The 22,637-nt window shown below is 35.0% G+C and overlaps 2 protein-coding genes across 3 annotated transcripts; both read right to left on the bottom strand.

Annotated features, from left to right (window-relative positions):
* Positions 1-1,234: 1,234 nt before the first annotated feature.
* Positions 1,235-10,009, bottom strand: LOC139855857 (ferric reduction oxidase 7, chloroplastic-like). 2 transcript variants are annotated; one of them, XM_071845100.1, is made up of 10 exons: positions 9,483-9,998; positions 9,291-9,384; positions 8,999-9,193; positions 8,644-8,881; positions 7,195-7,522; positions 6,384-6,633; positions 6,031-6,286; positions 4,823-5,244; positions 4,119-4,270; positions 1,235-1,431 (listed from the first exon to the last, which is right to left on the bottom strand). In XM_071845100.1, the coding sequence occupies exons 1-6, from the start codon at positions 9,724-9,726 to the stop codon at positions 6,572-6,574; spliced, it is 1,161 nt and encodes a 386-aa protein (XP_071701201.1). In that variant the 5' UTR covers positions 9,727-9,998; the 3' UTR covers positions 1,235-1,431; positions 4,119-4,270; positions 4,823-5,244; positions 6,031-6,286; positions 6,384-6,571. The 2 variants fall into 2 exon arrangements, with proteins under 2 accessions (XP_071701201.1, XP_071701202.1); XM_071845101.1 differs by lacking the exons at positions 1,235-1,431; positions 4,119-4,270; positions 4,823-5,244; positions 6,031-6,286; positions 6,384-6,633 and having other exon boundaries at positions 7,195-7,331; positions 7,462-7,522; positions 9,483-10,009.
* LOC139853600 (ferric reduction oxidase 6-like) lies at positions 4,894-6,511 on the bottom strand. The gene is made up of 3 exons (XM_071842981.1): positions 6,384-6,511; positions 6,031-6,286; positions 4,894-5,244 (listed from the first exon to the last, which is right to left on the bottom strand). The coding sequence occupies exons 1-3, from the start codon at positions 6,509-6,511 to the stop codon at positions 4,894-4,896; spliced, it is 735 nt and encodes a 244-aa protein (XP_071699082.1).
* Positions 10,010-22,637: the final 12,628 nt, after the last annotated feature.

Genomic DNA, 22,637 nt, shown 5'->3' on the forward strand with positions numbered 1-22,637 from the left:
TTCTCGAGTGACGTAGGTTTAAATCTCAAGATTTAGTACATTGTAGAAATAGGGGCAGATCGAGTTAATGTCAAGTGAATGAAGAAGCGAAAGCTCGTCCGAGTTTTTGACAGCCCAAACGATCAGTATATTTCTAGGCAGACAGGGTTTTGATTCCCTGATTCGATGAAGAATGTCACTCAAGATAGCCAAAAACGGTGAAATCCCAATGCCACCGGCAACTAAAATAAGGTTTTCATACCTGTCAAAAACAAAAAGTATGTTACTTTTACGTTTAAATTTTGTACCATAGTTGTCCTAGTTCCGCTTCTATATATCCTTTGTCGATTTAATCTGCATATTACGAAACCTACCAAAAAAGTATAAGGAGAAATTTTCAATGCACACATAAATTGGTCACTACGGTTACCATTAATGGCTTGATAATCACTGGACTTGGAAATGGGATTGAATTAGGGAGCCTTATGGGCGAGCTTTTGGGGAATGGTTGGATCTTTGTGATATTTTGAATCAGGTGGCTTTGAAAAGGGATGGTTTGGACAAATGGACTTGGATGGCATTGTGCGTTAAGAAAAAATAGAAATCCATGAGTTTTCAAGAAAAAAAGTCTTAAATGAAGATGAGCTGTAGGAAATACAAATTCGAAGCTTCGGGTGAATGAAATTGCGCGTTAAGAAAATCTTCTATGATTGGATGCGGGTTTGGGTTAGAATTGCTAGGCGTTTTTGCTGGGTCAGTTCTTAAGTGTTGCTTATGAAGTGCTACTGCTGTTTTTTCTTGTCAGAGCAATAATGTTTTGTAAACAATGCCACCAAAAAATTTGAGCATAAAGTAAGTTTTATGTACTAACATAAAGAAAGTAAGATCACATGATATCATGTTCATATTTTCATTATACATTATACATTTACATTATAGTACAAACAGTATGGCAGGAATCACTTTAGGACCATTTAAACTATACTCAGTTATAATTTTGGAGAATTTTATATCCTTGCCCAAATTAAGCCATATATACATAAGAATTTTGGAGAATTTATATCCTTACTCAGTTATAATGTACTACAATAACATACATCACTTTCGTGTGGGACCTATAGATCGAAAGTGTGGCTATTTGAAACGTCTTGTCAAATATCACTTGACAACCAACGTTTACTAGGTTTTACAGCTCGGTTATTACTTCTATATGAACGTTTGAAATAAACATTTGCATTCATTTTATTAAAAAGGATTGCCAAAGATGATAATCTATATAAATAGTAAGTTTTAAAGATAAAACAAACATTAAAGTATGTTGACATGAACACCAACTCAAAATCATGACAAGATATAATGTATAAAAATTTGAATGCAAAATATTGTTTTGTAAATCTGCTACACCATATGCAGACCTCTAACACCAGCGGTAGCAAGTAATCAATTATGTACCTGAGAATAAAACATGCGAGAAAACGTCAACAATAATGTTGGTGAGTTATAGGTTTAGTATAATGAATAATATTTTATTAAACCACAAGATTTTTTGTTTGGAAACATTTAAAAATAACATTCTACTTCCATGAGCACTTGGTAACCCAACTTAACTCAACATTATTACCCTTAGTATAGACGATACACTATGACAAGTGTATTAAGACGAAGTACTATGCATTCCGTTTAAGACTAGCTGCGACTAGCACAGAATGGGGAGGTTAGGCCCGATATATCTATCAATAGGATTTGCGTCCACCAGTATCATAAACCAGTAGTTAGAAGTTACCAAATTAGGGTTTATTTTGTCACAACTCATATAGAATATTTTGAACACTTGTGTCTAACATGATGAATAAAAGCATGTATTCTCATCCTAAAATAATAATTAAAAGAGTAAAAGTTTTAAAAAGGTGGGACAACAACTCACCTTAAAGTGCACAGAAGAATGATCACAACGTACACAAATAAAGAGATCAAGAATGATCAACACTTCAACCTAATTACGAAAGTAAGTACAAGTCTAACTTAGGTCAGGTGAATGCATAATAGTCCTAGTGCTTGAAGTGGATTTTGAATCAAGTGACAAAAGATTTGATTAAGTTAAAGTATTAAGTATACTTTATATTTTTATAAAGTTTCCTTATTTAGAAAGTCAACTCAAGTCAACCGAAAGCCAAACGAGAAAGTTAACTCTAGTCAACCTAAGTCAAGTTTGATATTTAGAATAGAATTATTTTTTAATATCATATGTTATAATATTATATGATATAATATAAGTATTTAATTTGTTATATCATAAGTTTAATTATTATCAATATAACTATTTATTAATAATAATTATATTAGCATATCAAAAGTTTAATTATAGGAATAATTAAATTATAACATAAGTATTAATTAAATAATTAATTAAATACATATCTTAAATTTAATTAATAATAAATATTAATTATATAACATAAGTATTTTTAATAATATTAAGAAATATCATAATAACATAAGTTTAATATTTTTATCATAAGTTTTATAATAGAATTTCGTCGGGTTGTATTTTGTTAGCCAGGTGTCTATTTTTGACGAGCCTTATATGCATCTTCATCTTATTAAGAAATATTATAATAACATAAGTTTAATATTTTTATCATAAGTTTTATAATAGAATTTCGTCGGGTCGCATTTTGTTACTCAGGTTTCTGTTTTTGACGAGCCTGATATGCATCTTCATCTAAAAGATGATCCCGACACCATGGAAAAGTCAAGAACGGCCCAAAATTGGCACCAAACCCGATGTTAGCCAGCTGTAAATTTTATATAAAATTTTAATTTTATCAAACTTGTTTTACTCATAACTTCTTAATCGTTCATCGGATTTTGATGATCCAAACATATAAATTCGTCGAAACAACGGTCCTGACATAATGGACTAGTTTATATTTTCCAGGAATGGCTCGAAAATCGAGGCCATATTTGCTGTATATATATATATATATATATATATATATATATATATATATATATATATATATATATATATATATATATATATATATATATATATATATATATATATATATATATATATTTCATCAATCTTAATTCGTTCATATCTTTTGATCCATTAATCCGTTTAACATGAATTTTATACGAAAATTGTACTACTCAATGAAAGGAATTCAATGAGCTACAAATCCATATCAAAATATCATGGCACAGATCTAAAAACACAGTTAAAGCTGCTGTCCGGATTTTATTAAGCTGAAAAGTCACTTTTTTAACATCATTAATTAATCCGTACTTCACCAAAAAATAAACATTCACTATAACTAATCATACATGCAATATAACATTATAACATATAAATAATAAGAATTGAAAAGGTTAGGGTTTATGAAAATACCTAAACAAGAAAAGTAGAAGAATAGAAAAATAGATCGAATCGCGAGGAACACAAATATACGATTTAACTTGAATGGAGATCAAGCAATATGAAGATGAGTTTAAAAATGATGATGAAAGTGTTCTGGATGAGTCACGGCCGAAGCAAAAGAGAAAGGGAGAGAATAGAGAAAAATATTTTGAATTTCCCTTAATTTTCAGGATAATATCAAATAACAAATCACAAAAAAAGATTTTATCCATAATTGTTATCATATAAACAATTTTAAAATGAGGAAAAAGGCTAGGAATACAAATTAAAAGATAAATGGAATTTTTTAGTCCACAAGGGAAGGGATCGGCCGAAAATGGCTAGGTGGGGCCCACTTCTCGAATTTTGATTTTTATAATTTGACTCGGACGATTAAACGAACGCGATTAGAGAAAAATAACGTTACGCGATTAAATACTCGAGAATGATGAAATCCCATGAAATAAAATATAATATTTATTACTAACTTATATGACATTGGAATGTCGTATAAAAATAATTTGGATTTGAAAATCACGAAAATATGATCGTTGGTTTGGAAAGCAAGATGATTTATCGAAATATAACCGTTATACGCAAGAACATAATAACACATAAAGATGACATGGCAATTATCAGAATATATTTTATCACATAAAGATGACATGGCAAGGATACTAATTAACAAAGTTAAATATTTAACGGGAAAAGATAACGAAAAAAGTAGGGTCGTTACACTATTGAAGTGGAAGATAGGCTCATTGCTCATCCTTTTAAAATTCTTTGATCTGCATTCTTTTGCAATGCTTGTTTGAAGCGCTGTCGGCCCACAAACCATCACCCCGATATCCACATTGCCCCATCGCTCTGCCACGTTACCGAATATTTCTGTATTGACAATAAGGACATAAGTAAGCTACACCATGTTTGTAAAGCAAGATGTTTCTGTATGTAAACATACTTGTATATGTATACAACTTATATAGCTTACTCAAAAGAAAACGAGCCAAATTGGTTAAAATGGTCAAAAGTCTTCCAAATTACTACTCCCTCCGTCCTAATTTTATTGTCTAAACAGAAAATATACAGTTCAATAAACATCACTATTACATTGTACTTTTTGTCAGCTTTACAGTTTACTCCTTACTTTTTACTTACTTTTTTTTTTGTTTTACCGGCATACATTAAGAGCATAAAAGAACTTTACCTCATTATTTTTGTCTACTTATTGTGGACAATTAATTTGGGACATCCTAAAAAAGAATAGCGGACAATAAAATAGGAACGCAGGGAGTATAAAAGTATAAAAATGGACAATAAAACAGTGGACAACATGACCATTAAGGTATGTACGCATATATTACTTTTTTGCCCATTACTCAACCCACCCATTTTGCCATGTTTAAACACTGTCATATATCATAAATTGTAACCAATTACCTTCGAAGTCTGGTCTTTTTCCATATTTAATGACATTGACAAAATCTTCCTGTGATGGGTTCTTGTATCCGTTAAGACTCATCATGCCCAAAACCACTTATTGTACTATTTTTCTCAATGTTCTTTGCGGTTTTTATATCCCAAAGATGCCATAAAACGATCACAAGTCCTCCAAATAGAATAACACTTGCAGCCATGCATATAATAAATAGAATGCCTTTATACCACCAATGAGTTATGTTGTAAGGATTGATGTAAAATATGTTCAAATAAGCAACCAATAGCACCAAACCAATTGTAGATACCACCATATAAGCTCCAGACCAAATGATATGTCCTGTTCCAACCAAACTAGACATGCCACCCCCCATTGGAGCAGGAAATTTAGATGAGCTCGCGTAACTCGCTATTTTACCCTCTTCCTGTAGTTATATTCACACCTTAGAAATTCGAATATTAAACAAATAGACAATTCCATACAATGGTGATTCCAGGATCAGAGCTCAATGGGGTCCCGAATTTTTTTCCAAGTACTAATTATGTTTGAATGTTATTTATTGGTTGTTTACCTTTAAACTACAAATTTGAAAAATATGTGGTCCGAGTAGTTTAATTTAGTGGTGTCCTACACAATTTAAAGGAAAATTTTAAATTCAAAAAATATATGGGGTCTTGTTTTTAAATTTAGTGGTGTCCTATACACTTTAAAGAGTATTTTCTTCACAAATTTTTTAAACTAGGTTAGTGTCTCGTGACTCCACGGACAATTAGCTAGAGTCGCCACTGATTGCATATGAAAGTAACAATTTTGGGGTCCCATATACGTTTCACACATAAAAATTCATAAACTTTCATAAATTCGATTTAATGCAATTCGTACAGGTTTCCACTTCTAACTGCTGATGTGGCTGGTAGCATATTAGCATATATGTTGCTTTGATCATATGTACAACTTTTTGATATAACATTTTACAAACCAAGTTACCCGGAGTTTTTGAAAGTGCAATGTTTCTTTATGATATATTTACCCTCTTTTTTGATACATCCACCATAATTGTACATAAATAAGTTGCACATTACAACATGTTAATGCATATTCTATGGTGGATGCATAAAAAAATGGTGGATATATCACAACCCTTTTTTTATGGTGCAAACAAACTTGGTTACGAAATTAGAAATTGGAAAAAGTGTAGTATTTGACATACCAGTGGAGGTTCAGATTCTCGGGTGACGTACGTTTGAAATTCAAGATTTAGTACATTGTAGAAATACGGGCATATCGAGTTAATGTCGAGTGAATGTAGAAGCGTAAGCTCATCCGAGTTTTTAACAGCCCAAACTATGAGTACATTTCTAGGCAAACAAGGTTTGGATTCCCTGATTCGATGAAGAATATCACTCAAGATAGCCAAAAATGGTGAAATCCCAATACCACCAGCAACTAAAATAAGGTTTTCATACCTGCCAAAAACAGAAAGTTTGTTCCTTTTATGTTCAAATTTTCATATCAAATTTCCATATCAAGTAACTGTGAAATAAGGGATTAGAGTGTATATACGTCAAGTAATACGGTGACTCGTGCCCGTATGGACCCTCCACGGATGCCTTTAACGTTAAATTTGGGTCCTCGTTACCACTCGAGATATGTCCCTTTAGTTTTTCGCTCCAATCTCCGAGTACTTTCATAAGAACAACAAGATGATGTTTACCATCTAAAGGACTAGATGATACACTGTAAGGATGCCACTAAAACCACGAGGATTCACGAATTTGGATGAAAACCCAACCAAGTGCGTTGTATCGTAAACCTGCATTTAAAAAGTCAAATATATTGAATTAAACAAATCACGACAATCTGTACTATACCTGGAAAAGCAAACCCAAAGTCCTAAAAATGGGTCAAATGGGTTTGTCTAAAACCCATAGGGTATTAGACAAATATAAAGAAATGGGTCAAAATCCATCAAGTCCAACAAATAAAGACGAGTCCCACGGGTATTGTATATGGGTCTAACGCGTCAAACTGTAAAGTTAACAGTTTTTAGTTTCACGTTTCGGTTTCTAGTTTCGAGCTTTAGGTCATTGTTTCTAATTTCCCATTCCAGTTTTCAGTTTTTCATTTTAGTTTTCAGATTCGTGTTTCACTTTTCAATTATCCAAAATGGAAAACTGAAACGCGAAACTGAATAGTGAAACGCAAAATGTGAAACTTAAAACATGCCCCGTTAGGACCCATGACCCATTTGAACTCATTTAAATATCTGACCCGTTTGACCCATGACCCATTTCAGCCCAAATTCGTTTTGACCGGTTACCCAAACCGACCCATATTCTAGGTACAATCTGTACATATAAAGTACTAGCCGTACCTGCTGGTTTTGAAATAACTAGTTCTACAGTGCCAGATGGGAGGCATTTGACTGACAGTATGTCGACTATTTTTCGTGATTGAAAGAATCTAAGAAACCGATCAAGCATGAACAGGAATATTCCAGCAGCAACTATGCTGAAAATGAAATCGCCAACGTGCATTGCCAAGAACACAACAAAAATGACGTATAGTTGATGAGTGTAAAAGAATAGTTCAAACTTTATTCTTTGAACGGGTGGTAGTGATGTCACCCACATCAACAGACCTGCTAGTAGAGTGATTACTCCGGGAAGATTAGCTATTCCAATACTTTTCCAAGCTATGAGCTGCAAAAAGATGAATATGTCAATAACTTTCAAAATGTATGTTTAGATACTCCATAAGACCATTTAATATGGGCCCTTCCACGGGCGCTTATATCCTACGTGGTACAACTATAGCGCTCAAAACGTGGGTTATAGGGCGTTTAGGGTGAGTTTTAACTATACCTGGCAATTGCGACTTATACTCTCAATTTTGGGTCAAATGGGTCAAGCTTTCGGGTCAAGTGCGTCTTGAAAAAAATTAGGTCTGACAGTGTAAACTAAAACTTAAAAAAATGTCTAGTGAGTTTTTATTCAACCTTTGGGGTCTTATACAAAATATAAAAGAACAGGTCAAATGGGTATCAAATCCTAAAGTTCAATAAATAGAGAAAGGTCTAATGGGTCTTGTGAATGGGTTAAACGGGAAAAGCATAACAAGATTCATCCGTTAATCATTTATGAAAACATTAATGGTTATATCAATTATTATGTAAATAGAGACATGTCTAATGGGTCTTGTGAATGGATCTGTTACCCAAACCGACCCAACCTGACCCATTTGTCAGCTATAGTTTTAACCAAGGTTGCGAAGATCGCTATTCGGGGAGTACTTTGTCGGGACTTTTTAGGGAGTACTCGGATGTTGAATAAACTTGACTTGGTTTGGCAGCTCGGGATTACTCGGAAAACGGTCAAAGACTTGGCCAAAACTTGGAAAATCAGTCAAAATTGGTCTAAACTCGGTCAAAGTAAAACTTAGTGGTCTAAACTCGGTCAAAGTAAAACTTAGTCAAAATCCGAGTTACAAGTTTCACAGTTATTGATATGACCCTCAAAGCGGACCCAAGAAATGCACGAGTTGCATGCCCGTCACACCTCGAGAGACTGTCGCCTCTCAAAGCTAAACCGCTAGACCAACTGGGTATCAACGAGTTTTAAATAAAAATCATGGTGGGAGATATTAGTTAGTCACTATTTAAACTTATAAGATACTCCAATTTCCTTTCACAATCGAATGTGGGACGGATTGTAACAGTGACTACAACAAATGGTCTAAGTGAGAATAGTTTAGTTATAAGATTCAACATATAAAATGAAGAAAAAACGTCAATATTCAAGTGAAAGATTGTTAGAGAACTCACTTCTTGTATAAGACGGCCTTGGATGGCCCACCCAATCACATAACACAGACCATGAAGAGTGAAGAGCAACATTGTGAGGTGTCCCAACCATACATGATATCGAGCCGCATGCTCAAAAGGGATATCTATAAGTCTTAAAAGCACCGATCCCCTTGCAACCGGCAGAAACAAAAATGCCAAGCAAATTAATCCAATAAAACCGAATCGCAGTCCTGTTAGCTCTAACAATATAACATTCCTGAATACAAATAACCAAAAATAAAACAAAATAAAAAGAGTGTAAGTAACACAAAAGTTACTAAACAAAATTGTAAATTGTAAATTGTAAATTGTAAATTGTAAATTGTGAATCTACCTTTCGCCTGCATCAGTGACTTCAAATAAGGGCAACAGACTGATATTTGTAATGGTGTAAGCTGTAACAGCCCAAATGATATAAACACCAAACAGCACAATTCCAATAAGTTCGGCTGCTGTAACAACCCCAAACGGTCCATCTATGATCACTGGGAACGTCCATAACCGAAAACTTGCTGTTTTTTTCTTTTTCCTACAGAAAAAAAAATAATCATAATCTAATCTTAGTAAGTAGCCATGAGCAACATCTATATATGTAGTACCATAAACACTTTAAACAGAGTAATTACTCTTGAATCTCTTCTTCATCAGTTATCTTAAGATAAATTATAGCCAAAAAAGCAATGATAATTACTGGACCACTGTATATAAGAAATATGCTTCCTGAAATAATAATAATAAAAAAAGAGTTTGATTAATGTAAAATTCTACGAAGTGGGATTTTTCTAGATTGGAATTGTAGATGAAAATTCATAACATACCTGTGACCCCAAACAGAGTTCCATCAGTAGCAGTTACAAATTTTGTATATAATTTATTCACTGGGCCTGATGGAAGCAAAACCAAGAAACTAGCCCATGAGATGAAGATCAACCACATTGCAATTTTCAGAACCCATTTGGTTGATTTTAGTAAAATGGACGGTTTCTTGATGTAACCAAAGGTGTTATCATCATCTTCTTTAGTGGGAAGTATAAGTGGTTCATGAGAGGTTTCTGTGCCCATTTTTTGTATTATTTTTTAAGAAAATAAAAAGGCAATTGAGCAGATTAGTTGCAAAAACCTTAAAGAAAATAAAGCATTTGATTTTGTGGTGAAGACATGTTAGTTACATAGTAGGTTCTTTATACGAACCTTCGCGTGGACGCCTTATTTCTCATCCGAATATTTTTTAGAACAGTAAAATTTCCCACTTTTTAATTTTGATTTTTTAATGATAAAATAAAAATTGTTAACAGGAGAGGTGACCACTATATTTTTTTTATGTTAGTCCGATTATATGACTCCTCAAGAGCGAACCAACAATATCGACCCGATAACCTGCATCGACCATGTTGGCATTAGCAAGCTGGTTCGGGCTTGGTGGGTGAGTGTGGTATAGGATAGGGATGTTAAAATATTCGGTTTCATTGTTTCATGTAAAAATTAAATTAAATGAAAACTGGAAAAAATATTAGAATTCAACTTTCTGTTCGGTCTGCTAACTTGTATTCGGTTTTCGCTTTTATTTTCTTAATTTCAATTTAATCGAAAATCGAATTCAATCAATAGTATAATAAAATCTCAGTACCCATAGACCACAAACCGATTTCAAAGTCGAAAATCAAATTTAGAATCGATTTATTAATTATTTTGATAAAATTATGATTTTTTTAGTTTTCGTTTTTAATTGAAACTAGCCCGAATTTTAAATTCGGTTTCGGTTTATAAATTTGAATTTGGTTTCGGTTTACCTCCAAAGTTTCAAAACCGCATAAACCGAGAAAAGCGAAAACTGAACCAAAGAACACCCTATCTACAAGTATTTTTTCTGTTTGTGTTTTTGAAGCTCCTAAAATGAAAGTTAACCTGAGTCTCAACTATTAGCTTGTTCATAATTATTGATAGTGATACGTAAATATATTTTCAATGTTACTTATCTAAGGTGGTGGTGATTTGACTCTGTTTTAGGTGCGACTGATAAGCATATTTTTACGGGTAGGGATAAAACATATCTAAGTGTAATAAGTAGGGTTTAAGGGAGTTTGTTTATACTAATCCGGCCCTCATGATCTGAGAATGAGCCATGAACCACTCATTTATGTTTTGTGTTGGCCCATTCGATGAGATGTTATTGGTGAGCATTATGTGGATAACTTTTATTCGGTGGGTCAAAACATGTGCTAGAATTTAGTCGGTTGTGTCAACAATTTAATTGTGATTGTGATGTACATAAAAGTTGTGGCTCAAAACAAAGCAAGTAGCTACAATAATAGATCAGCGTACGTTTTTTATTAATGACTGATAATAATTTGTCTTGAATTATCTCTATCCTTACAAAAATAATCGATTTCCTCTGTGAATATTGAAATTAAAAATATCTTGTATGCTGTGGTTTGCCATTAGAAAATCTAGTTCTCGAACCCTCGCTTGGCGCCGGGATTCAGTTTTTAATGTATTTTATTGTGTTTAGTTACGAAGCATGCGAGTCAAAAATCAAAGTATATGAAAAGTACCCTAAATATTTAGCGTTTTTTAAAAAGTGTCCGTTTTGCGTATAGTTAGTGACATTGTGTTCGTAAAATTATTTCGAGTTTAACGATGGTGTCGGAAAAATTTAACTCGTTGCGAGCGAGAAGATATGACACGTTGAATATTTGAGTGGAGTTTATTTAAGATATTTTATGAAAATTTTGATTTGACACTTTAACCCCCTGTTTTGGGGGCCGATTTTAAATTTTGAACAAAGTGTGGGGACGTTTGTGATGTTATTTAAAAGAAAGGAAGGGAAAAAAATGGTGAAAAGACAAAAATGCTCATAGTATTATTCATTATTTTTGTCTAATAGTTGATATGGTAATGGTAATACAAATAAAGCCCAGATATGTAATCAAGTTAAGTGGCTATTATATCCTAGGCTACTATAAGAGGGGAGTCGTTCGGTGTTAAATCTCAGTGTTAAATTTAACACTGGATTTAACACTGAGGCCAAAACAGGAAAAATGGTTCAGTGTTAAATCTCAGTGTTAAATCATTATTTAATTATTTTTTTAATACTTTTAATAATATTATTTAGTTTAATTATATACTTTTATTTATTATCTAATTATATTTAACTAACAAACAAATATAATATAAATAAGAATAAGTATTATTGTGAATTTTCAAAAAAAAAAAATTCGGACCAGTTTTTTAAAAATTTTAGTCTTTTTGCCATTTTTTTAATAGCCCAAATAAAATGATACTTGACCCAACTTTTATTTATAACCCTAGTCATCTGCAACCTTTTTCTTCTTCACTCATCTTCTCCCACAAAACAAGAAAAGAAAAAAAAGCAAAAAAATCAAAAATCACGAATGGAAAAAGAAAGAAAAAAAAAAACAAACACCAGCGTCGCCCAGCTAACGCTGGCCAACGTTAAAGGCATTTAACGCCGGTTTAACGCCGGCGGGGAGTGGGTGGCACCACCGTCCCCACCGGTAAAATTGGTTAACGGCGAAAAATGTTCTCGACTCCTGGTGCTCTAACTGGGCTATTGATTTGGGCTTTAGTTCTCATTTGTTAGTCTTTGCATGATTGCATCCATTAACAACCTGTTTCATTTCATACGATATTTACAAAAAATTTATTATTATTTTTTGGATTATCACCAAAAAGCTCAATTTTTTTTTTTCCTTTTTTGCGTGAAAGCTCACAAAAAAAATTGTCAATTTTCCCTCGCAAGGAGCAAGGTGCCTCTTGCGTCCTTGAGACCTTGGTTTCACCTGGGAGCAAGGCACTTTGCTCCTTGCTCCCAGGTGGAAGCAAGGACGCAAGGTGCCTCTTACTCCTTTGCTCCCAGGTAGAAGCAAGGATGCAAGGTGCCTCTTGCTCTCTTGCTTCCACCTGAGAGCAAGGACGCAAGGTGCCTCTTGCTCCCTTGCTTCCACCTGGGAGCAAGGAGCAATGCACCACCTTGCTCCCAGGTGGAAGCAAGGGAGCAAGAGGTACCTTGCGTCCTTGCTTCCACCTGGTATTACCTTGTAGTCTTTTGACACTATGTCTGTGTTAGTTTGTGAACAATGTATTAACTTGTTTTGCTACTCCTAATATGTATGTTTGTCTATGTTTTGTCTGATGTATTTTGTCACTCATTATTCTACTGCTAATATGTATAGTGCCAATATAGTGTCAAGCAAAATGTACCAAATGCAGTTCAAGGAAATAATTCTGCAATTGAGTTAAATTCAAGGAAATGACAATATAGTTTCAACCAAATTACCATTCTCCATTACAAGTAGATTCAAGAAAATATGATACATTCAAAACTTGTCTACTTTATACATTACATAATTCGAATACTACTAAAACAGTGCAATTAACCCAGTTCAATTTGAGAAGTATAACATTACAAACACAACCCAGCTAACAATCAACATAATCTTCAGATTCCACTCTCTTTTTTCTGATTTTCTAAGCTCTTCATCAACTTGCATTTTAGCATTCATAACTGCAGATATGCAATCCAGTGTATTTGGAGGATCGTACCAAGCAAAGAACGTGCAATGCGACATCTGCAAAAATAAGAAACAACAATTCGTAACAGATCTGGAATTATGAACGAATTGGATCAACTCAAATTACCTTTTTTGCACACGTATAGTAACGACGTCCGGCGTTAGTTTCAGAGTTTGAGAATCGTATTACACATGCTCGACCACACCAGCATTCCATCTCTATAATTTAGGGTTCCAATTTTTGATTTCAATTTTTGGGGATTTTTCTAGGGTTTGATTGAAGTGGAGGAGGTGTTTAAATGAAGTCACCCAACTAATTTGAACGTTAAAAAGGGCTGGTTACGATGCAAAAAGACGGATTTACCCATCACGTTTTAGTCACGTGATGGCACTAGCGGCTAATTTAGACAGGAAACTGACGGAGGGACTCGGATTGCCAAATTTTGCAATTTTAAGGACTCGAAAATCCAAAAAAAAACTTGAGGGACTCGGATTGCAAATTCGTGTATAATTGAAGGACCAACGGAGCAAAAAAGTCATTCGTAAAGGGCCCAAAATAAATCACAAAGCCGTCTTGACCTTTTTGTAACTCGGACATCGTCCGAGATTTGCACTCCTTGCGTTAGTGAGCAGCAAACGGCTCTAGTTATTGAGTGGACAGCAAACGCCGATTTATTGGCGACTTGACTGACTCTTAGAGTCTAAAGTAAATTTCAGGCAGGATTTAAAACTATGGAAATTTAATTTTACCATTTCATGGCGTCTCAATTTTATTTTTAATTTAATTTTTTTTTGATTTTTTTTCCTACTTATTGGTCGGAGGTCCACTCGGAAAGCAATCTCTCTATCCGTCGAATAGAGAGAGAGATGATTTTCTCTACTTTTAAGAGTGTTTTCACTCTGGGTGGAGAAATGACTTTTCTTTATTCTCGGATAAGAAAAAGATAGTCTACATCTCACCTCCCCATACACCACTTACGTGGTATTGGTTTCAATTCTCGCGTATCGAGTCGCAAGCTCACGTTTCCAAAACTTTTTGGACTTTGCATTTTGAGAGGGAAGATATATATCACGAACTTAAGCGGGACCAAAATTTAACTTTGCAAATTTCTTTCTAATCTCGCATCCATATCGTCAAATCTCAACGTTTGAACCATGTGTTGCTATTTTAATGATCAATTCGCGAACACTTTAGCATGAGACTTTTAAATTTAATTATCGCGTATCGAGTTGATAGTACACGATCTCGGCATCTTTTACAACCATTTTTCTCTTTGTTACTCGTTCGGTTATTGAGCCTTTCCCTATCTTTTCATACTTTCTTCAATTTCTTCCACGAACATTAGCAAATCACCAACTAATATCATCATATCATAACCTTAAATAATTTCTCATTCTAATAGGTACCATAAGTTCATGGATTCGGCTTCAAAACTAACAAATCGATAAGGATATCGCTATAAAATTGTATACAAAATATATATAATACTAGCGGTATCAAATTGTATATAATTCTTGGTCTAATGCTCACAATCTTAGACACATCATGATATGTCTAATCAGTGAAGCACAAAAGTGTTGGGTATATAATCGCGAAGTCCATTTTATGTGTTTACGTGAAGCCCAATGTAAGACACTGGAATCCAAATGTAAGACACTGGGATGTCCAAATTTAGTTTTTTTGACTTAAATATTAGTAGCATTTAAAACCTAGATAACAATGGGAATTAGAGCACCATTGTATTTGCATATAAAAAAGTTGTAAACTGCTTTACAAAGTATGATTCTTCTGTTTTTATGAGAAGGCAAGTATTGATTTTTAAATGTTATTTTTTTTTTTTTTCGAATGGCTCAAGGCTGTGCAGGTTGTAAATGTTATTACTTCGAGCACACAACCTCTTGTAAGGTTACCTATTACGGTGAGTAAGATTATTATTTTATTTTTGTTGATTTTAAAACCACTAATGTATATTGCTTCAATGTGAATTCTTATATGTTATCCATATTTCTCAACTTACAGGGTTACATCGAACGAAATCTTGGTCATGTCGAAATGATTTCATGGGCTCATAAACATTATGGAAAAGGCTTTGCTGGCTAATTTTAAGTAATTATATGTCTTTATATTCGACTCTTGTCAAGAATGTATTTAATGTTTGTAAACTGGTGCAGCTTTGGAGATATTACTAAAAGATCATGCTGGCAAGTATGCAATTGGAGATGAAATTTATATGGTAGTGTTTATTTCTTTTTGTTATAGGCTTATAATCCGGTATCATAATTGTGCATTTAATTCTGTTGAACTGATGTCTTGTACACGTTAAACATATGCAGGCTGATATTTTTGTGGATCCTATCATTACATTATATCACCAAGTGTTGGTACTATTTTCCGTATAACGGGTGTAAGGTACCAGTACAGAACAATATCCGCCTAGCGTTGAGCGATTGGATGTTGATTGATGTTTGCCCTCGGGAAATAATCCCTGCAGACCCGGAACATGGATGAGAGATCCGTGGGGTGGCCTCAATCAATCTTTGGATCAATCTGTAATTGATCCGTCTAGGGTTCTGTTGCTAAGCGGTTAATGTTTTAGAGTGAGAAAAAACTACGTGAGAGAGAAAGTGTACTTCTCTCTGACTGAAGTTTAGATTGTCAAATGTGGTGACCCAATGGGTCTATTTATAGGCATTGAATGTTCGAAATTCTCGGGATACACGTGTCAAATGCTGATTAATTCCGTTATGCGAAATATCCGGAACTGACTTTGGCGTGGCTGACGTGGTTGCGTGCCGCTCACGCGCCTAGTTAAGGAGCTTAAGCATAGAAGCTGCATGCAGGGCTTACGCATGACGTTGGGCAGCCTGCTAAACGCTGGACGACAAATGCTTAAATCCGTCAAATATTGTTATCTTTTATGCTTTTTGATCCATTCTTCCATATAAAAACAATGTTTTTATGCGTGTATCCCCTAGGATACACCATTAAGTCCCCCAGTTTAATGCCTTTATTTTTGCAAAAAATAAAGTCATTAAACTAAAAAAAATAAAAGATGCCTTTTTCCTCGTGGACACAAACTGTGGTAGCCGTCTGTTTCTCTGCCATGACGTCACGCTCCCAATGATGATTTTGCCCCAAAAACCTCTCTTATTGTTTTTTAATTTATTCAAGTTTTCCCAGATTGATCTAAACCATCCACGTGGTTTAATCCTGTACTTTCATCATTCACCAGTCTAACTATAAATAATCCGTTCCCAATTCAATTTTCCTTTTCCGAAACTTCTCAAATTCTCCAAGAGCATCTGCAATTGCATTCTAGGGTTCATAACAATTAAATTCGCAAGGTTAGTATTCAATTCTCCTTCTCCTCTGTTTCTATTGTTTTGTCGTTGTTACTACCATGGCCGAATCCAGCAGCACGTCTTCAGAGAAAGATACACATGACGTAAGTACAATTCCTTCGAGCATAACAGAAGCAGAGATAGACAAACTGTGTATAGACCATATGAATCTTAGACTGTTAAACCCAATGATTCCTTCATCTAGCGATAGAGCTAATAAACCACCCAAGAAGATGATCACCCTGTACAAACTTCAATTAACCGTAGGAAACCTTCGTATTCCTCCCTCCGTGTTTCTACAAGAAATTCTTGCTCACTATGGGATAGGGTTAAGCCAAATTCACCCTTTTGGGATGCAAAAAATTATTCTTTTTGAGATGTACTGTAATTCTTTAGATAGAGCACCAAGTGTAAATATTTTTCACGAGTTATTTAGGACTTGGTTAGTGAGTAAATGCTGGTATATGTTTGACTGCAAGCCAAATAAGGCATTTACTGGTGAGAAAGAAACTTCTTTAAAAAATGGAAAGAACCCTATTTCTTTGTTAATGAAAGAGTTATTCAAGATGCCTGGGAAAATGTTCGTAAGTGGAGAAAGACAGAGATTGGGGTTAGTAAATCCAGCACTCTATCCGATGAAGAAAAGGTAACTATAGAAGCTTGGAAGGCACTGGAACTTCCACAACAATCCTTCGCTGAATATGAAGTAATTTTGGTCCTCTGTAACATGAATGACAATTGGCGTGCCAGACATATGACAGTGTTGCACTGGAAAGGCCATGGTAGGCACCTTTATGAATATGTTATGCTTACATTATGTTAACATGAATCACATGCATTCTTATATGCTTTTTCTGCTTGTATGTATGTTCATCTAATGTAGAAGAAGATATGAAGGTATTCAGAACATTTCAGAAAGCTAATCTGGACCATATTGTTGTATTTGAGCAGCCAAAAACTCCTGCAGAGCTTGAGGCTGATAAAACTAAGGATGCAGAATTTGAGCAACAACTAAAAAGCCCTGAACGGCCTACGGAGGGCGGAGGAGGCAACGTTGCACAGCATTCTTCTAATATTGAAATCATTGAAACCACCCCCCAACCGTCTAGCGCCAAGAAATCTGTAAACGCTCAAAGCGTGCAGGAAAGCGTCTAGTAGTTGAATTTGTTGAGAAACCAAAGAAAAGAAGTATGCCCCAAACTTAAATTATTTTGAATATTATATATGTATTATGTCATCTTGCTTATTTGTTTCTGTATCTCTTAGGAATGATTCTTCTAGAGGGAGAATGATGATGAAACTACTGCTGGTGGAAATGTTACTGAATTTGCTGAAGTTGAAGATGATGATGATGATGATGATGATGATGATGATGATGATGATGACAATGATGATGAAACCCATGATGATGACACTTTTGAAACACCACCCTTCACCAACCCATTGGTTTCTAAGGGCACTGGTACCACACAGTCTTCTTCTTCTTCTTCCCAACCGCCATCTGTTGTGCCATTGGCTGGGTTAAAAACTTTTCTTGAAGATCCTCTAAACAAATCTGATAAATTTATTGATTTCTTGAAGGTAATTCTTGTAGCTTGATCTATTGTAACCAACTACTATTTCTCTGATGAATAACTTGCAGACTATAAGTATTTGTTTTAATATGCAGGCAAACACAGTTGCTAAGCTATCTTCCTCCCTTTCTACCATGACACATAAGCAAAGTTATGAATCCACTGATGCATCTTTGTTACTACTTAGAGAGCATGTAGTTCATGGCCTTAAGATGCAGGAGGCTCAAGAAGCTATTGTTACAAATGCTCTTCACAACTCCTCCAAATTGAAGAAGCTAGAGGTGGAACTGCATGATGTGAATCAGAAGTTGAGGACTGCAACAGATCTTGCAAAGAAAAAAGATGAGACCATGAGGCTGGTGGAGGGCAAATGTGTTGAGGAAAGGGTTGAGAAAGAGAAGTTAATGGAAGAGAAAGAAAATTTGTTGAGAGAGAATGAGGAGGTGAAGAAGATGTTAGAAGAAGAAAAGCGTGTGACTGAAGAGAGGACAACTGCTGCTGCTGCCTCTCAAAAGAACTTCTTGGATCTAAAGGTTGACATTCCTGACCTTGTGCAGAGGAGATTGAATTCTGATTTTGTCAGCCAAACCTTCCATAATTATCTTGAAGCTTCTACTTAGAAGGATATTTCAGATGCTGTTGAAGAAATTATGAATGCCCTTCCTGACAAACCTGATCCTCTACCAACTGTAATTTCAAAACGCATCAAACCTGATATTGAAACCAAACTACAGGCGACTATAGATGAAGTGTCTACTCTGAAAATTGCTTCCTTAGAGGAAGTATGTGGAAAAGAAGATGTGTCTGTAAAAGAAATAATAGGAGTTCCAATTTGATTTGAAAACAATTATTAATATGTCTGTAATATCATACAATATTAACTGTTTTTTAATCGTATGCATATTTTGATAATTTTCATAATTTTACCATGCTTCAGTATGCTTCAACATATGCTTTAATATGTTTGATATTGTAATCATGCATAACTATTGTTAGCAATAAGAAACTTGAACGCCATATGCCATCCATATTCAAAATATTTTTGCCTTAACTGCTTTTCATATGGCATATGCATTAAATCTTCATCCATTGTCCGTTCTGCGTCAAAGGCTTTTCCTTATCTTCGAAATATATGCTAAAGTTATAATTGCAAAAAAAAAATCTGTTATATGCCATAATATATATATATATATATATATATATATATATATATATATATATATATATATATATATATATATATATATATATATATATATGATTGTGACTTCCTTATGTTTATTTTGCAGCATCTTGTCAATAAAACATATATGCCCTTGTTGTTTTTTGCATGACGGATATACCAAAGCGTTATCCGTTCTCCGTGTTGCATAAGAATATTTGCTTGAGACATATTGCTATTTGAAATCAAATTTTGAAACAAATAATGAATCTTACCCATCACAATGTTCTTACGTTGATAGTATGTCATAAAAAATGACAAACTTATGAAATGTGTAATATATGTTTTTAAAGAATAATCCGTATTCCGTATTGCGCTTAGGCGTTGTGCGGCTTTCAAAATACACTTGTATTTTATGTTTGAATTTTTCTATTTTCCGTATAAATGGATTTATGCAGTTGAGATAAACCATTGTGAATGTCATCACATTTTAAGAGATATTATATTTTTTGCCTCGGTGTTCTCTAGTGAAGTTAACACTTACACTAGCCGATCCCTTGTGTCTATAATGTTGACACAAAAGCCTCTACCATCGGGGGCATAAAAATGACTTGCCTTATGTGGGTAGGTATGAATGCAATGCTCTACATTCATAACGCGTAACACTTTGCGTGTAGGAAAAAGAGAAAATATCATCGATATTAAACTGTTGCACTTACAATATTTTGTGTAACATCTTCGTATGGATAGGGTGATCAAGCCTATCCAGAAAACTACAAAAAATTGTATTGTGCTTATTTGAACTGATGAAATAAAAAAACATGCTTAACAAACTGCACTGCACTATTCATGTAAACAGTATGTTCTCCGTGCATCGTCTTGCACTATGTTTCTAAGGCTCTCACATTTCTGCTGAACAACTGCCTTGATGGTCCACCATTAAACATACTCCACCGTTCTTCATAAACAACTGACCTTTCTTTTGTCGTTCCCACATACTCAGAGTGCACCACAGCTATGCCATTTGGAGTTGGGAATCTTAATTCCGCATGTGGTGTCGAAGAAATTGCTCTAAATTTTCTAAGTGTTCTTCTTTCAAATAGAGCATTGAACCTTGATCTGCCATCAAGTACCATGAAGTCCATAATTTCTGTATGAACCAGAGGGTGTGTTCCTAGCATCACATCCAATTTGATCTTGCCACCTGCTTTCATTGATGCCCCTGTGATGCCAACAATCTTTAAATTTGTGTAGCGTAGTCTGTCCTTCACGCTGAATGGATAATCTCTGAAACAATCCAAATATAAAATGTCTGCCTCGCTACCAGTATCAGTATAGATTCTAGTTATGCGTTTGTTTGCAATTACAGCTGAAATAACAACAGGCTCCTCTGAAAATCACCAATCTGGAATAGTATGAAACACAATAGGAGTATACATCCATTCTCCGCCCTGCGCTCTCTGTGTTCCTCATACTCTTCACCATCATTCCAAATAACCTTGATGTGTCGCTCAGGGGTTGGATCCTTTTCATCCTTTCTTTCCTCTCTTCTGTTCCAATCACACCGTCCACCGTAACGCACCTTTCCTTGCCAAGCGAAACGCTTATTTGGATCATTCCTCCTGTATTTTTTTCCCGGTAACAAGTGGTTCAGCTCACCTGCTTTGATCTTAGCAATAATCTCTCTCATCAATGACTTACAATTGTCAGTATCATGCCCGTATGCCTCGTAAAAATCACACCACCTATCACTCAGTGGTCCTTGTCGCTCCTCCATTAGTGGTGGAGGGTTACAGGTTTCTTTAATAGGTTCAGTGAATAAGATCTCCTTTGGTGTTTTTGTTAAAGTCCTGATGAGTGGATGCCTGTCTAACAGTTTTCGATGATAGTAATTGTCGTTTGGGTGATTGTTGCCCCGCCAACTATGTTGTTCTCTTTGATAATCATTATCATACTCACGCTGCCTCTGATAATTGTCATTCGCATTTCGTCCTCCGTTCTGCTGCATAAAATTCTTGTGATAGTTATCAACTCTTGGATGTCCCATTTCACCAGCCCTCAAATGTTTCTGTGCAACAATCAATACTTGGTGCAATGTTTTTGGGGCATCATAACGCAACGCATGAATCAAACTTGCAAATCGTCGCTGAACAAGACAGAAAATAAAACTAGAAACAAGCTGCGACTCTGGTATATCAGTTTTTTTCTGACACTCGATTGTGTAACACTTCATGAAATTGCTTAAAGATTCATTCTGGTGCATAGTAATCTCATGTGCATCCAAATGAGACAATGTACAGCTCCTCAAACTTTGGTATTGCATGACAAACTTTGCCCTTAAATCAAGGAAACTGGTAATACTTCTGGGCGGAAGACTTGCAAATCACTCCCGCGCAATCTTTTGTAACACCGTGGGAAACATATGACATGCAGTTTCATCTTCCCAGTGTTGCAGTCGCATGACACCTTCAAACATAGTAAGAAAATCTTCTGGATCAGTTGTTCCATCATAAACACTAATCGACGGAATCCCCAAATTTCTTGGTAATGGATATTCTGCAATTCGAGTGATAAAGCATTGAGTTGACTCTGCCATTGTTGGAGGTTTGATAGCCTCATCTCCTGTAATCAAAGCAAACAAATTTTCCACAACCGTTGCACGGATAGCGGGCTGTGCCAACTTCTGTTTATATTTTGATGGCGCCGTTTTGGTCAAAATTTCATCTAACAACTTTCTTGCCATTTCCTCAGTCATAAAGAATTGCTCTTCTTCTTCTTCCCCATAATCCCATTCATTGTCCACAAAACCTCCATCATTGCGTTCTTGCTCAGTATCGTCCACCAAAGTATTCAATTGATTGAATAACTTGAACAATTGTTGTTTAGAAATTGACTTACCTTTGCTGGTATGCCTAACATTCACATCAGATGTTCTCTTAAAAGAAACATTGTGCGTTCCTCGCCTAGCTTCCTACATTCCTCCGCTAGAGCTTTCCATCAATGGTTTATTCAATCGCGGTATAGTTTCATGCACATTCTCTTCTGCTGTACCAGTGCTCAATTGATCTCCTTCTTCGATTGAAGCTTCTTCCAAAGTTAATTGATCCACTGGTATATTCTTGATGACATTTTTAGTTAGTGGTTCGAGTGCTGCTCGTGTTGAAATTGTGTCAGTTGCCTTTGTGCTCTTGGTATTCTTGTTGGTCTTTGACACGGATGGCGCCAGATGTTGGTATTATTTTTTGCATAGCGGGTGTAAGTACCAGTACAGAACAATATCCGCCTAGCGTTGAGCGATTGGATGTTGATTGATGTTTGCCCTCGAGAAATAATCCCTGCAGACCCAGAACACGGATGAGAGAT

The sequence above is a fragment of the Rutidosis leptorrhynchoides genome, chromosome 6, assembly GCF_046630445.1.
Source record: "Rutidosis leptorrhynchoides isolate AG116_Rl617_1_P2 chromosome 6, CSIRO_AGI_Rlap_v1, whole genome shotgun sequence".
Taxonomy (NCBI): domain Eukaryota; kingdom Viridiplantae; phylum Streptophyta; class Magnoliopsida; order Asterales; family Asteraceae; genus Rutidosis; species Rutidosis leptorrhynchoides.